This window comes from Lepisosteus platostomus, chromosome 23, assembly GCF_059453375.1.
Source record: "Lepisosteus platostomus isolate fLepPlt1 chromosome 23, fLepPlt1.hap1, whole genome shotgun sequence".
Lineage (NCBI taxonomy): Eukaryota > Metazoa > Chordata > Actinopteri > Semionotiformes > Lepisosteidae > Lepisosteus > Lepisosteus platostomus.
This window is the reverse complement of record NC_142633.1, coordinates 4,895,534-4,912,602: the sequence shown is the minus strand read 5'-3', so window position 1 is coordinate 4,912,602 and position 17,069 is coordinate 4,895,534. Positions and strand designations below refer to the sequence as shown.

Here is a 17,069-nt window from a genome sequence, read left to right as displayed (position 1 = left end):
CTATTGAGCACTCTACTTCACTCAGATTGCTCCGATTGTATCTGGTTAAATAAAAGATAAAATAATAAAATAATTCCCAGCTCATATTGTGTAGCTCTCTGTCATTAAGATTTTGGAGCAGTATAAAGGCAAAATAAAGATGAAAATTGTGTGAGATGTTACCTTGTAATAATACAGCAAAATGTACTGGGCATTTCCATTTACAAATGAAATTCTGTACCAAAAAATGTTTAACTGCCATAAGGTAGACTGAACATTAATGTTAGGCCCTTGTTACATGAGTGGGTTCTGCATTGAAAAGCTGCTGTTTTATAGATCACAGGAAGGCTATCCCATTCCAGAGGTTATAGCTTGCAAGTTCTATCCACTTACAGTAGTTTCTGTATATGCGACGTGATGTACCAGCAGAAATGAGGGTAGTAAATTCTGCCACTAAAGCTAAATAAGGTCTCTATTTGTAAATAGGTTTACATGTGGTGCATTAATCAATTAATTAGGCAACTGGTGACAGTTTGAGTGACTCTTTCTCACATGGTGTTAATTTAGGCTAGTTAGATATATAAGGGAACCCATAGCTAAGAATACAGCTTTTATGGTTTTTGATCCCTTTGCTTGCTGTGAGTGTTTGGTAGAATTTAGACCATTAACTGACATTTCTTTGAAAATAACAGCAACCAAAGGCAGAGTCTAGTAGCTGTAGTGTTATGGCAGGATACTCATTGATGTTATATCCAAAGCAGTAACTCATGTAACAAGGGCTTTTAGAAACAGGGATAGAGAAATGTATTATTATCAACAGGATTCATAATATTAATAAGGGAGTGGTTTTACTATTAAAATTCTTCTTTCGGCTACAAGAGCTACTGTATGCTAATCTATTGTAGATGTTTACAATAATTCAGTCTGTCATGTGGAGAAATTAACATGCTTTCTCACATTTACTTTTTTTCCCCCCAACACATCCAGTGCAGTAAAAGAGAAAACTGGTTTCAAGTTCCCCTTGTGTTTCAGCATCACAGCAAAAGAGGGAACATGACAGCAAAGCTAGCGGAGTACTGAGTGAGCACAGCTCCCATGTTAGTACTGTAACTGATTATTTCTATATTAACCAGACGGACTGATTTCCACAGGCTTCCCCAAGGATTCAGAAACAAAATGAGAAGATGCTGAGTTCTCTAAAAACAAAAAGGTAAAGCTGACAAACCTGTACCTTTAGAATCTTCTCTTGTTTAGTTTTCCCATTATTTCTGGGGGAAACTATTCTTATGACACTGTTATTGTTTTTAATAATGACCAGCTTAAGACAGTGGGCAGTTTGGTACACTTTGATAGCATATATTTCAAGTTTCTTCTCATACAGTACTTATTCCATTGCCTACTGTAAAAAAATATGCATGCCAACTCCCTATTTGTGGGTACAGTACCTAGCTCTCTATATGCAGTAACTTCCTTTGATCACAAAGACTAGACTTGTTGATCTGACTGTGAGGGCTGGATGTTGCAGAGGTGATGTAAGAACAGAACTACATTTTCTGGCTGAAATCCAGCTGATATGGTTGATCCTGTTTGGCTTGGGATGGGTCTCTGTAACAGACACTGCCATGCCTGAGGCCTCAGACAATTGCTTTTTCCCCTCTATCTTCATATCTGCCTGGTTATCTGCATAGCTGTGACATAGGATGTATTTGTTCTCTAGACACCTCTCACCTGTGAGAGCAACTATGCTGCTACCTTGTCAGGTACTGATAATTGGCCATGACATGATGTTAGAGTGTGTATCTTTTTTTTTTTTTTGCAGAGTGTTGTGTATACATAATTTTACAGATACACAGAAGTAGAAATAATTATAGAAGCACAGGACATGCATAATGTGTAGCTGCACAGACAACCTTTTTTTGCTTTTAAAGGATTTTCTCAAAGCTATGGCAGTACTAAGAATATAAGAATATTAGAATAAATTAGAAGAATTAGAATAAAAAAGACAAAAGGAAAAACAAAAGCATATTCCAAAAGCAGTATGCGGACGTTTCTACAAGCAACCCACCTTGTAATTCACTTTACTCCCATGTCACTTACTAGAATTGACAGTGTCTTCAGAATGAAGAGTAGCCCAGCAATGTCCCGTTATATGTATGTTTGACCATTTTCAGTTCTGTGTCCTGGGTATTTCAAATGACTCCAATGGCTTAGCGGCAGTACCGTGGGTCCAGACCTGAAGTCTGCCTTCCTCTGAGCCATGCAGTGCTGTGTCAGAAGTGTTACTGCACTAGTCACTATACAGGCCACTGCTCCTGCTGCCAGCCAGTAGGAAAAGCCCAGCTCATAAGTCACCCCAGGAATTCCAAATTTAACCTGTTAGACAAAATCACTTTGTCAGGCAAAGCAATGACAAATAAATAATTCAGGGTTCTCTAACTTAGGATAGTTAAAGTTTATTCAGGTCTTCATTATAATTGATATTTTTTTCTGGTAATGCTGATAACCATTGATGGCCATTAAACATTAAGTACTGACCATTTTATAAATTAAAAAAAACATGCATTTCTTGTTTTAAAAGCTTATTGCATTTTCTGTTGTAGCCAGATATTATCACGTATTTTTAAATCACCATATAAGAAAAATTCCCCCAACCACCCTAATCTCTAGCTAACATTAAACATTAAAGATGTGAGTACACTAAAATCCAAAAAAGTAACTGTTTATAATATTACACATCAAAATGCATATTTTGATGATTGAAAGGTCTGTGAATATGGTCTGTAATGCAAATTTATCTTTGTACAACTGACTCCAGTCCTAAAATAAGTGCTTGCTCAGCACTGAATGTCATTCATCAGGCCTACCCATGATGATCATTGAAGTAAACTAGACTGATTATATACATACCTCTTGTCTGTATTTGATCAAGGTGTCAGCACCATACCAGAGAAGTCCAACAGCACCAGATACACCTACAACAAATTGTACGGTTTAGTGTTGTAAATGCACTCTTTTTGCATGGACTCTAAAGATTGTTCAGGGGATAGAGGCACTTAAATCTCTCCATTCTCTGTAAGGCCATGAAATGAACAGACCAGTGTTTTTTCAGCCACAGCTGAAGTATCCCATGAACACAAGGAAGTAGATATAAACTCCATGCAGGTCCCCCCTGTATTGACCCCAGGATTGTAGGCTGTGAGGTAGCGGTGCTAACCTAATTGCTGTCCTGTTAATCAATTAAAGGGCCCTAAAGGAACAGAAAGCACTATGTCCTGCAAATCATTTATCTACCCAAGATTTCTAATCTTGTATTTAATGGGGTTTTGCTGTTATATTTTTAAGATTTTTAATTTCCCTCCCAAATATACTGATGTTTCTACATGGAGCATTAATCATTACAAAACACAAAACTTCTTGCTCAAACATTTTATCCTAGAAGTGGATTGAATAGAAGCCTAAAAACCACTGTTTTAAATAAATGCAAATGTGAATGTATGTTTGTATGATGTATGTTTCTATTATGTTGATAACATACTGTATGATCTCACACATCTTTTTCCTATAAGTGCTATTTGTGCAAAGATTAGTAGATATACACTGCTGAGAAAGTGTTAAACATCTAAGACACAACTTGAAGTCAGTGAATGTGTGGTCTGAGCACCAACAATTTCTACAAAACGTCTGCTAGTGTTTATTTATTGCAACTGTATTTAAACAGCTTAGTTTGAGTGAGATGAAACCAAGCTTGCAATTTAGCAGTCTTTGATTCATGTTTATCAGAATCTTCAAAACCTTGATTGCAACAAATCAAAGAACACATTAACTGCTCATGTATGGTTAAGATTAATGGTAGCTTATAAATTACATCTACTGTACCATTCACATCTAATTGTCTCATTGTCAGGTGTATTCCATCATTAACATAAATTGTTCCTCTCTGAGAAGGTAAACAATACTTTTTTATTGTCCCAAAATAAATATGTATTGAGATAAACTATTTACTTGAAACAATTACATTCAGATGATAGCCCTGTAGTGTCTGCATAAAGAAGCATAATGCCGTAGTAGTTTGTACATCAGTGTAAATTTAGAGTAGAAGCAGTCCACTACAATATAATATTTTTTAATAATACCCCCAGATACTCTTAAATTACATTTCAGATGATTACATTTTTGCCCCAAGGTTTCTTTTTTGTTAGAAATTATATGTTATTAATTAAACCGTGCATTTACTTGTGTCATAAAACAAATCGCGAAGGACACGAATCCCAATGTGTTCTGAGCACAATGAGAATATTCTATTGTCAGTGCAATGCTACAATACTCACCTCCAAAGAGGAAGAGAATGCCGGAGCTCAGGATTAGTTTGACTTTCTGATTTTGGGTGTCACTGATGAGCTTTGTACACCTCATTCCACAAATGAGTCCCGGGATAGCCAAGATACAGACTGTACAGGTTATTACAACCACAGCCCTTGTTACAACCATTTCCACTGCAGAGAGAGGGAAATGATGTTCAAACAGACTGTCAGGACATTGAGGAAATAAAACTTCTCCAGTATGGGAGACTGGAGCATGGGCTGAGCTCTATAAGCCATACACTGTTAATGTGTTCTTAGGTGACTGTGGCCAGAAGTCTCTGGGGTTTGGTGATGGGTAAGTACCACATTGGTTGCATGGGCAGGAGCCAGACAGATTTTCATTTCATGATGGAGATACTTATGACTGGAGTCTGCAGGTTCTTGCCTGTGAGATCATATTTCTACCTACTCCCAGACAATTTAGGCTAGGTTAATTGGTCTTTCTACATTGTCCCTGTGTGCTCTGCTACATGTGTGCCTTGTGACAGACAGGTTATACATCTACAGTCTAGTCCTGACTTGTACACTGATTATATTTCCAGTGTAGGCTCTGGGTAATCATAATATTTACAATACCAGGAGCAAGAAGCAAGAAGAGTGGATAGCTGAATGGGCACTCTGCGTGTCGCTGCCATAATTGAGGATTTGTTCTCCAGTAACCTGGTTAAGTAAAAGTAATGCGCTACTCCAAAGTAAATTTTGTAGATTGTATCAATGTCTGAGCACACAGAGGCCTTAACCAGGACATGGCTGGAAAGGTTTTGTAAAAAGAGCTGCAGTAACCCCCAATTTCCTATCTCCTCTGTGGGAATTCACAGTCCTCAACCTTCCATGTTGGTGATAAAGCTGTCTTTGTAAATCTGAGTTTATTTAACAATTCCAATTTAGAGCTGCAATGCAAGAAAAAAGTTATTAAAAGTGGTTTAATTAAATATTCTCCAGATATTGGTAAAATCATAGTATGATTATGTACAGAAAAAAATAATTCAATTTTCATACACTGTGCTTAAATACCATCCTCCCATATGAGATACCTGGGACAGGGCTCGGATGACTCCCAAGACAGGATATGCCCATAGTAAAACTGAATGTACTCTAAATCCATCTTCTAATCCAGCTCACTATGTATTGCATTTCACCTTAAGAAAATTAAAGTCATAATCAAGTGAACAAAGTTTTTTATTATCGATTAATGTAAATGCACAAACCTCTTCCAAAGATACAGTACGTTCATGGGGATCTGTATGGGGAACTACTGTATTTCAAGTTCGGTGGATTCTGGCACTATTCACCTATTGAAAGTGCTCAAAGTCAGCAGTGCTGCTCTTGTAACTTTCTAAGCACCCAGATTCAGAATTGTCAGTTTAATATTTAGCTTAATGCCCTACCACCACTACTGTAAACATGGAGATTGGAACAGCATGCAGATATGGCTTTCTGACATGCCATTCTGTCAGGGCTATTCTTCATCTGAAGCAGAACAGTGCTTTAGAGGACACTAGGTCATGCCCATTGTGAGACTGACATGTCTCTCTTCATCACTACAAACCTGCAGGCACCCAGCAGATTCCAGGAACGACTTACTTCAAATGCTAAGGAAACCTTGGCCAGCTAACTGGTCCAAATGTGTGCCATCATTTGGGGGATCCTGGTTACAATCAGATAATGTGGTTCACGTTCAAACCACCAATATTATGACCACAGCGTTCAGCCTGTGCTGTTACACATCAGACCTTTTACAGCATATTGCATATTTACTTCTGCCACATTCAAAATGTAACCCATAACAAATCATATACTGTAAATCTTCCTTACTACCTTATATTGCACCTAACTATAAACATCCTCCTTTTAGTAATACAACTGCCTTGTCTTCAAGCTGCCAGCTCATCTCTGGAGCTGACGCTGGGAATAATCCCAGAGTTAGCTCCAGACAAACAGCTCACCAGGCAGGTCTCCCAGGAACGAGAGGGGACTGTCACAGGTCCACATGTTTGCTGTGTTATCAAAGACGCATTCACTCCACAGGCCCCGACACCTGACACTGAGGCCCACTGATGAGAACTGGTCCTTCGCGTCGTGCTGGAAACAAAAGAAGGACCAGACAACAAAGAAAAGAATAATTCCTTACACTTATATAGCACTTTTCTGGACACTCCACTCCAAGCGCTGGAAATAAGCTGCTCTGCTCAGGTAGTGTTGTGTGGAGAACACATATGATGATACCTTGTTTTTGAAGAATGTTTTACACTACAATATGCCCTGAAGTGTTTAAGCGATAAGAGGGGGACTTGCCTTACTGACTCCATTTCAGCTCCTTCTGTAGTAGTAGACTACATTGCTCACTGGCGAGCAGCTCAGTGAGGAAGCAGTGTGTTGCTTGAGAGCATGATGAATTTGAAAGGTCAGACTGAACTGGAATTATACCAAGACATTGGGTTAGTATCCCCACTCTTTCAAATATGAGGGAACCTCAGCGATAACACCCTGCTAAAAACTGAATACTGAAGGGTGGATGTTAACAACTTGCATAACAAGTGAACAATGGAAAGAAAAAGTATTTAAATGGTACCAGAATAAGCCATTCAGTTAATTTACTAATTTATTTATTATAACAAGCTGATTAAATCAGTATTCAATGACACAGTATCTGGGAAGCTTGTGCAGACACACACCACCCTATGTGTAAAGAGTTGGTTTGTATTGTACTGTAGATCCTTGACTCTTAATTTACATGTGCTCTTGGATCTTTCTTTTCTTGTGGATTCTTAACTAATGTATAGGATCATTAATGCTTTTTTCAATACCTTTCAGGAGTTGAAAGTACTGGGTGTTTTCTTAGCCTCATCTGCTCAAGACTGGAAAAGGTTACGTTTTTTTAACCTGTGTTCAACTTTCCTGTTCGACCATGAATAAAGCTAGTCTCTTTTCTAGGGACTGTTTCCAGGGCACCGATGTAATTTTCATAATATGCTGACCAGAGTTGTACACAGTATTTAAAAGAGGTCTGCAAGGTACACTAATAAATGTATCATTACTTCCCTTGATTTGAAATGCTGCTTGTTAAATAATATCCTAGTTTTTCATTGATTTCCTACATTGTGCCGAATAAGAGAAATGATTAGTAAGAATAAATATCTGAATCCAATTCATAGGGACTAAACTGTAAGACTAAAATTGAAAGAAAAAAGAAAGAACCCTGGTACAAATAATACGGGTTATCTGCTTTTACAGCACACTGTGATTTTCAGAAACAAAACATTGAAGCAGTCAAAGAAAGTGACAGAAAATCCCAAACTTACCAACCCAAGTCAGAAATCATAAAGTATTTTAATAGTCATGCTCTATTGTCACTGATCTCAGAAACTACCTGTAACAGTGTAGTAGGCAGAGCCACGGCGAGCACCGGTAAAAAGTCAACATCCCTAACTGAGGGACTGTATCACCGGTGTGAGATTAGCAGGGACTGCAAATAACACACGAAGGGGTGAAAATGAAACAAAAAAGCCAAAAAGAAAGGTGTACAGCTGTGCATCGCGACCTCCAGGCTGGGTTTACCCTATTTAACGGGTTCCAGCATGGGAAAAAAAGATAAAAAAAAAAAATAGAACTGCTAGCACAGCGGCGACCAGACAGGACGTACCCTATTTAGCGGGGTCCAGTCTGGTACAGCAGGGCGCGCAAGGCAAAAACAAAACAAAAACTCAGTGTGTGAAAAAGGAGTGCCTGCCCCGGTGAGGATACGTGACAGGGAAAACGAAAAAGAAAAGAAAAAGAACGCTTTGCGCATGTGACTGTTGCGGTTCTGCGCGGGCTTGTGCCCTCGGCGCTCCACCTCGCCGGTTCGTCCCGCAACACCTGGACACAAACCCGGGTCTCCGGTGTAATGTAACAGGGAACACGCCGAATGAGCAAAAGGAGTCCTCCCTCAACCCACACGGCTGAGGTCCCTGCTATGCGCTGGTAGGGCGATGACGTCACCGCGCGCAAACTAACTCCTCTACACGCAGCTACAATCCCCCCCGGGACCGCCGGTGAAAAGATACTCCCCTTCTGCGGCTATCCAGTGTACCTTTATAGAACCTGCACAGCTGTGCTTAATCTTCTAGGAACCGGGACAGCTGTTACTACAAAGGCCAGGCATCACCCTTCCTGCAGGGCACCGCCTCCACACTGGCCACAACCCCGCGTAAGGTCACATACTATACCCCAGAACATCATGTGCAGTACCCCAGGAAAGAAATTGGCAGATCGCCATAATAGTTTTGCTGATGATTTTGCAAGTGCCTTCACCCAGCAAGGCAGGACGCAACTTTTGTCAAGGCAGGGGAGGGGCAGAACAGCATCCAGCGTCAGTACAGGACTCCTGGCTGCAGTGTGAGACAGGCAGCTGATGGCTGACATTTCCAGTCACTATCACAGAGACATCCCTGTGGTCTGTAACATCTGAACAAACCATCTTGCTGGAGCTTCCAGTCGCACGGGACGAGCAGTGCCGATCAAGGGGCTAGAGGGCAAGGTGCATGTCTATTGAACTGGGCTGCAGGGGCTTTGCAGTGAAATCCCTGAAGAGGGCGACAGCGTGCTGGACATCACAGATGGTCAGAGGAGGAAGGCAACTAGAGCTGCCACTGAGGCAGCAGAAAGAGCTCCGAGATGGCTGTGTATCAGGATTCGTGATCCATGGGCTCAGGGTAGTGCAACTCAGGCACCAGCTGGGGTCCAATCAACCTTGGCTGGGTTGCTTGGCAAGGGTGTTTGATGTTGAAAGACCCAAAACACCCCATGACCTCAGGATACATCACCAATGATGCATCTAAGTGCATCACAGTACACATGAAAGTCCATACAACTGTTCTGTTATACAGTAGGTTAAAATGGTTTACTTTAGATATCTGTAGTTATTGTATGGACAACATGACTGAAATGTAATTTTTTTACTGTAGTTCTTACTATTGTTTGCTGTACAGATAACATAATTTAAAGAGTTTATAGGTTAGTAGTTTTTTTGCAATAATTTGGATCAATACAAAATATCAAATAGCAGGCTAATGTACATTTTTAAGCCTAATGCCTTAATATATATTTTTGTGGAAATACAGTATATTTTTCCTGGGAAAATAATTCCCAGCGGAGCAAATGAGGTATTGTATTTTCTGGAAACAATCTCCCATCTTACAAATCACTAATTTGTAGATTATTTGGCAAGGACGAAGTTCTCTTTGGCCATAAACAATCCCTTGATCTGCCCAGGGCTCATGAACTTACAGGATCTGCCCTTTCCGTGTGTAAAGAGTGTGCTAGCCAGCCCTACTTAGAACATGGAGAGCTCTAATGCAGCTAGACAGCTCAGAGAGGTACGGGCTTGGCATTTTGGTGCTTAGCTTTGATCTTTTACTTAATGTGCGTGCAGGACCACAGGAGCCTGCCTGCTGTGTCAGAACAGCAGCTCTGTTTCACATCCTTAGGCAAAGGAAACATGACAGTGCTGTTTTTTTCAGAATCATTTGTGTTTCCTTCCTTGAGAAAGATGACATACAGTACCTAATTATTGAAAATATCCACTTAGGAAACAAATCAACTGTGCTAGTTATTAAAACACCCATTTATGAATCAACCATCCTTCCAGCTAACCATAACTTTGTTGTGTAATAATTCAACAGCCACATGCACAATATTTCGCACATAAATAAAGGCCACCAGTTCAGAGGCTAAAACAAGCTGTCCTACAAGAGTGCACAGCACAACACTGTCTACTAGTGTACTCTTCTTCAAAAACTATCATCATTCTGGGAGGTTTATTAGAGGATTAAACATGCTTCCTATAAAAGAAGATCTTGTAAAAAACTGTCCATTGAGACTATGTGAGTGAAGCTTTACTGAACCTGTTCCATGTGGGAGTTGAACCTGCAACCTTCCTGCTACAGTTTGTAATTTTTCTCGGGTTCTATAGACACAGATGCTCTCCTGGGACTGAATCTTCAAAATATGTCAAGACAAACACAAACCCTTCAATCATTTTAAATATTATGATTTTATAATTTAATAAAAAGTGTGTCTCTACCTTTAAATATAGGGTCTGGTGAAGAAAATGGTTGTCTCTCAGATAATCCGTGATGTGTCTCAGGGTTCTCCATGCAGGTAGTAAAAATAAAAACTACACATACAAATTGGGAAATGCTGAGCTAGAAGCGGCTGCTTGTGAAAAAAGACCTAGGTATTTATGTTGACACATCTCTTGCATTTCCCAATGTGGGCAAGCAATAAAACAAAATGTTAGACTATATTGCTAAAAGTATAGAATTCAATTGAAATCAAGGGGTGTATAATGTATTAGTAAGGCCTCATTTAAAATACTGTGTATAATTTTGGTCATCATGTTACAAAAAAAGATATTTCTGCTCTGGAATCAGTCCAGACAGGCATAAAAAAGAACCTTCTTAGCACCAGAAAGAGAAGACTACCAGGGCACCTGATTCAAGTATTCAAAATTCTCAGTCATTGACAAATGCAGTCTGTCAGATTTCTTCCGAATGAACAGTGGAACAAACATCTTAGGACAAAAGGGGAAACTACGTGGAAGTCCATTTCAAAGTGAGAACAGGAGGCTCTGCTTTATCCAAAGGCTTGTGGGAGTGTGGAACAAGCTGCCTACTCATGTGGTAGAAGCTGACAATTAGGCTCCATTCACTAAATGGTTTAGATGGGCTGAGTCTCCTCTACTTAACAACCTTTCTTACTGTATGTTCTGAAATACCAAATTCAAAGCTATCACAAAAACATTGTTGATTTATGATTATGTATTTTTAAATTAAAAAAAAAATAGACAGAGTAGAAATAGATATTTTCCAAGGCCAGTTTCAAAATATTTTACAGTAATGTAAACACAACTTGTGGGATGGTATTGTAGAAGACATGCAATACAGTGAAGTAACAGGCCTGTTTGTGCTGATGTACTCAAACATAAAGCAGAGCTCGGAAGGATGTCTGGTTTGACCTAGAAACAGGGTCTCTTACCCTCCAGCAGTCTATTTCATTCGCCAGGATTAAAAGAAAGATGCCAGCCAGCCCTAAAACAAGAGCCAGAATTTCCACTGCAGCATTGTCCATTGTCTGTCAGTCTTCAGCTCGGTCTGTTTTCAGCTCCTTAAAGCAGAAACTCCTTTTCAATATTTGACAGAGAGCAGCCTCCTAGGTGGCATCATTCTAAATGACATGAATGGAAAAACGTCTGTTGCTCAGGAACAAAGTACATTTGTGAGCGTTTCAAGATTCAAGTACCATAAAATGAAAATAAAACCATAGAGGATATCCACAGAGGAAGGCAGTTTGTCATTGCTTTTAATTGCTAATTGTTCTTGAGCTAATTGAGTTAATTGTGAATTGCAATTGACCCTCAAGCCATTAGGAATTCAGCTAATACCTTCTTTCAAATTCACTGTCATTCAGAACAATTACTAAACTGTACAAAGACACAATTGTGCATAAAGTACATGATATAAAGTCAAAAGACTTTCACATCCATGAACTCCATCCCTGAATCAATACAAGGATGAAAGACAAGACAAGGATGAATTGTACCATCCAAAGCCCGAACAATGAGGGCTCTGAAGGTGCCCCAGAAGCTGCCTCAAAGTTAAACAGAATTATTCAGTTGTAGAATTCAGCCAGACATAATTCCTCCATGTTTCAAAGCCTGCCCCTCTGTCTGACACAGGAGGCTGCTGGCTGTGTACAAGGTGTAAAACCTCAGACTCGCCTGGGTTTTAGAGCCGAGAGAACGACAGCCTTTCAGTGACTCTCTGCTGTCTGGACACTACACTGAACTGTGCTGTGACTTCTTGCATCCCTACAAAGTGAAGTTGAAAGTAGTTAAATAAATAGTTTAGAAGGTTAGGACATTAAGAATTGACACCTGGTAATAGAAAAAATGTTGTTCATTAATTTATTACAAATAGCGTTTTTATAGTGGACGACACAGTAGTGTAGTGGTTAGCATTGTTGCTTCACATTGCTGGGGGCCATGGTTCGATTCCCAGAGTGCTGTCTGTGTGGAGTATGTATGTTCTCCCTGTTTGCACATGGGTTCTCTCCAGGTGCTTTGGTTTGCTCCCCCAATCCAAAGACATACTGGTAGGTTAATTAATTGGCTTCTGGGAAGGTTGGCTCTGGTGTGAAAGTGTGTCTGTTTATGTCCTGTGATGGACTGGAGTTGTATCAGTAGGCTTCCTGGGAAAGGCTCTGGCAGTGTCCCCCATGACAAAGTATCCAATATTGGATACTTTTAGTCAGTATTGGATAAAGAGGTTAGATAATGAATGGATGGTCAGTGTTTACTTAATTGTCAATAGCACATTTTCTGTGCTGTGTAACCGAACAATCATTTAAGCAGATGATGGTGAACATTTTTCAGAGAATTATCTGATTTAAGGTATAGGATGCCAATCCATATGTCAGCTAAACTAAAGAAAAATATCAATGGTACATGTTCCCATTAGTGACAAAACAGTAGATATATTGTCTTCAGATCTTTAAAGAAATTACATGATTAAACATTTTTGGTCATGCAGAAGTCAGTCTGAAGGACAATTACTTTCCAGTTAAATACACATGATTTAGAATGGCAGGTGGTCATCTGGCACAACTAGAATCAGTTGTGGATTCTTCCAGTTCTCATCAGAAAGGAATCACTTTGTATTTTGAATAAATTGGATATCCTACAATAAACCTGGATCTTATTAGTTTTTTAAGACAGAAAAGAATAATTGAGAATTTTATCTCTGCTTATCTTTTTGAAAAACCTCTGCTGTAAATATTGTTTTCACATGCTTTCTTTAAGCTTGCCAGTCATTGAAAATAGGCATTTGTATATTTGTAAAAATCAGCAATGCCAATTAAAAATTATCACAGATAAGGAAGCAGGTAAACACATATGATGATGTAAAATGTTTACCATGATATAGCATCTGAATACTGTACATTGCATTGGAGAAATTGATATAAGATAAAGAAGCACATTGTGTACATTAAATAGTTGTTTTGTTAAATGCTTTAGCAATTTTATCCTATTTGTAATAGGATAACACACTTAGGTAAACTACTGTGCATAAGTCTTAGAACTCGTAGACAAACAGAATTTAAAATATATGGATCAACAGCAACAATCCTCTCAAACTAGTACCACTAGTGCTACAGTATCTAGTACTAATAGAGCTTTGACTGTTACTAATACAACTTAATGTGGGTAAAGTCTCAGGAGAAGACAACCCAGCATTATGTTTTGGGATAAAGATGGAAAGAAATCTGAGTGACAAAAATAGAATAAGGCAAAAACTGTCAAAAATGTGTCAAAGACTTGCACAGCAGTGATCTGCTGTTATTAAAATCAGAAAATATGAAACTTTAACTACAGTTCTGCAGACTTGAGAAAACATTTTAAGGCTTACCTTGTCATGTGTAAATGCAGTACCTTAAATCTTAATTTAGGAACCTTCCACCCCAAACCAATAGACTGTCTGCAAGGGACATCTGGGGTATTTTGCCGTCTTCTGTTCGCTTTACACCTGACAAGCAAATACAAGCAGAAAATATTTTTTTTTGAGAAGCATATACCAGTTGAGCAATTTGCAGTGGAACTGGAAAATGGAGGAGGAGTCTAACACTCTGCCAGCAGTTCGGTGGGGTGCAGGAGTTTTAAAGAGTAAATTGCAGATCCAAAGACATTGACCTTCCACATATTTTCCAGTTCTCTGATTAGGAGAACCAGGTCCCTGGAATAATCTGCCAGGCATTCTGAATTCACAAAAATATTTCATCTAATGTTCTATAAGTAAACTGTGGATGCAGTTTTAATTGCATTTTTGTTACTTTGTTCACCCATCTAATTTTCAGACTCCATTGATTCCATTTTGGACAGGTAATCCAATGATTCTAGACCTTGAAAAAGACAGATAGCTGTCTGGATGTAAGATACAGCAGTAGAGACAAGAGAGCAACAGGGAGAATGAGTGATGCCTTGTACATGAACCAGGAACCTTTCAGGTTTTGAACACAAAATCCATGTTGGTTACCTCTTAAATGCCATTGATAGAGAGAGAGAGATAGAGCACTTATACAATATACAATTTCTAGATGAGGAATTTGTCTTTTCGCATACCCCAACGTCCATGTGACACACAGACAGGGAGAGAAGCTTGGGGTCAGAGCGCAGGGTCAGCCATTTATACGGTGCCCCTGGAGCAGGTCGGGTTAAGGGCCTTGCTCAGGGGCCTGACGGAGCAGGATTCTGCCGCTGACCACATGATACGAACCGACAACCTTCCGGCCACAGGCACAGATCCTTAGCCACTACACCACCCTGGTCAATTAATACTGATTGATTTTCAGTATTATTTTACAGTATATCTAACAATCACTTACCAGTCCCAGATGCAAGACTGATTGTTCTATAGTTATTCGGTTCCATTTCTTGAATTGGTATTGAATTTGCAAATTTCCAGTCTTAAGGTAGGGGTGTTCTCCTCAGTGAGAGTTGAAATATCCTCGCTGAAGGACTTTGAATAACATGTTCAGTGGGTAGCTGTGTCAGCATGTGTAGGTTGCGAAGGAACTTCTTCACACCTGAAGAAGGCTCCACAGCAAAAATGTTGTGTTTCTTTTCTTCTCTTTTCAGCAGGAATAAACCTTTACTTGTTCCTTTGAATAACATATCTTATTTCATTAGGTTTTGACAGAGAAATCCAATCAGACACTGGTGACTTATTAGTTTTCAGCCACACTAATGTAGCTCCAGTACAACCTTGGTGTAGTACTACTAAATTTACCAAATAGTGATAATAGTGATAGACCTCCTTCTATAACATTGTGCAAGTATTTGACGTCTTCTGATGTACAGTAATACACATCTCCTATTTTGAAAACTATTTACTTCTAATTTTATATTTACATTTTTTCCTGTTATAACACTGAAATAAATATTTTGCCTTATTTTTTTGCACCTCTATTGCAATGTTTTTTTTCCAGTCTCTATCTAATTCTCCAGTTCTAAAGGATTTTTTCAGCTGTACCTATAACTCAGAACATTCTTTTTCTGTTCTGTTTTCTGCTTTCTTGAAAACTTTCTATGAGCACAGGTCATCTGGTACAATGCAAATAAAAAAAAACTGTAATACACTTCATCTTCCCGTGCGATACTATAGGGTGAACACTAGGGGCCGCCAAAGACTTGCTAAGAAAGACGTGGACAGTTTTCTTGTCTTCTATAACTGAATGTAAATGAAAAAAAAATCTCTTTTGGGTTTTGGATTCTGTTTTGTCATTTGAATTAGAAAACAGCCTACTGCTGTATATAAGTTATGCCTGCCTCTCCCTTTATGTCAGCATTGTCTGTAGATTGTCTGAGTGTAGGTGGTATTAAGTAGCAGTCCCCTCCATACGTATTAAGTCAGAGTAATATTTTTTTACTAGACTGTTTCTATGAGTACTTTAAGCACTCAGTGAGCTGGGGCTTATTTTGCGTTTGTACAGTTTGGTCAGTTTGCATTTGAACCCAGATGTATTGTAGAAGAAGTGACTAGGGTTCTGTACGTATACAGTAAACTGGATGGTTGAAAGTTCGAATTCTGGGTGGGCACCACTGCTTTCACATAATCAAGGCACTTGGGTTTCTGCAGTAAAATACCCTGGTTTATAAATTAGCACAACTGTTCATTGCTTTAGATAAAAGCATCATCTATATACAGTATACTGTAAGCAAAGAATGAATTCAGGAATTTTCCAGAATCCTGTGTGATATTGAATTGTTCACTACTGAACATTTATATAAACAGGAGATAGTCAATAATAAGCACTTATATGATTGGTACAAAACATTTATTAATTTTTGCATATATTGTATTGACTTTTTCAAAATGTATCATTCTTATTACTAAATTACAAATGTGTATTTCAGTAAGTTGGTCAATGTATATATTGTATATAAAAAAGAGCAGTTACCATGTTTACAAGGTCTCGACATGGTAAAAGATCATATCAAGAACATATCAAATTTCAATATGAATGCACTTAGATAAACTTTCCAACATCATTTAAGAATAAGTAGTTATGTAACATCATCAATACATTCAAACATTAAATACAATAATAATAATAATAATAATAATAATTGCTTACACTTATATAGCGCTTTTCTGGACACTCCACTCAAAGCGCTTTACAGGTAATGGGGACTCCCCTCCACCACCACCAATGTGCAGCATCCACCTGGATGATGCGACGGCAGCCATAGTGCCCCAGAACGCTCACCACACATCAGCTATCAGTGGGGAGGAGAGCAGAGTAATGTAGCCAATTCATAGAGGGGGATTATTAGGAGGCCATGATTAGTAAGGGCCAATTGGAAATTTGGCCAGGACACCGGGGTTACACCCCTACTCTTTTCGAGAAGCGCCCTGGGATTTTTAATGACCACAGAGAGTCAGGACCTCGGTTTTACATCTCATCCGAAGGACGGCGCCTGTTTACAGTATAGTGTCCCCGTCACTATACTGGGGCATTAGGACCCACATGGACCGCAGGGTGAGCGCCCCCCGCTGTGTTAATAATACAGCATTTTAAAATATATACAGGGTTTAAAAACATAAAGTAATTAAGTAAGATAAACTATGTGAATTTAATTAATTAATTATCTTATTTTCAATCATATTGATATGATTGGTTAGTTACCATTAT

General features: G+C 38.9%; 1 protein-coding gene across 1 annotated transcript; it reads right to left on the bottom strand.

The window, feature by feature from the left end:
- Nucleotides 1-2,032: 2,032 nt before the first annotated feature.
- On the bottom strand, nt 2,033-11,542 carry LOC148641881 (claudin-16-like). Its single transcript, XM_088617025.1, has 5 exons — nt 11,358-11,542; nt 6,287-6,422; nt 4,308-4,472; nt 2,887-2,951; nt 2,033-2,352 (listed from the first exon to the last, which is right to left on the bottom strand). The coding sequence occupies exons 1-5, from the start codon at nt 11,448-11,450 to the stop codon at nt 2,125-2,127; spliced, it is 687 nt and encodes a 228-aa protein (XP_088473151.1). The 5' UTR covers nt 11,451-11,542; the 3' UTR covers nt 2,033-2,124.
- Between the last annotated feature and the right edge of the window lie 5,527 nt (nt 11,543-17,069).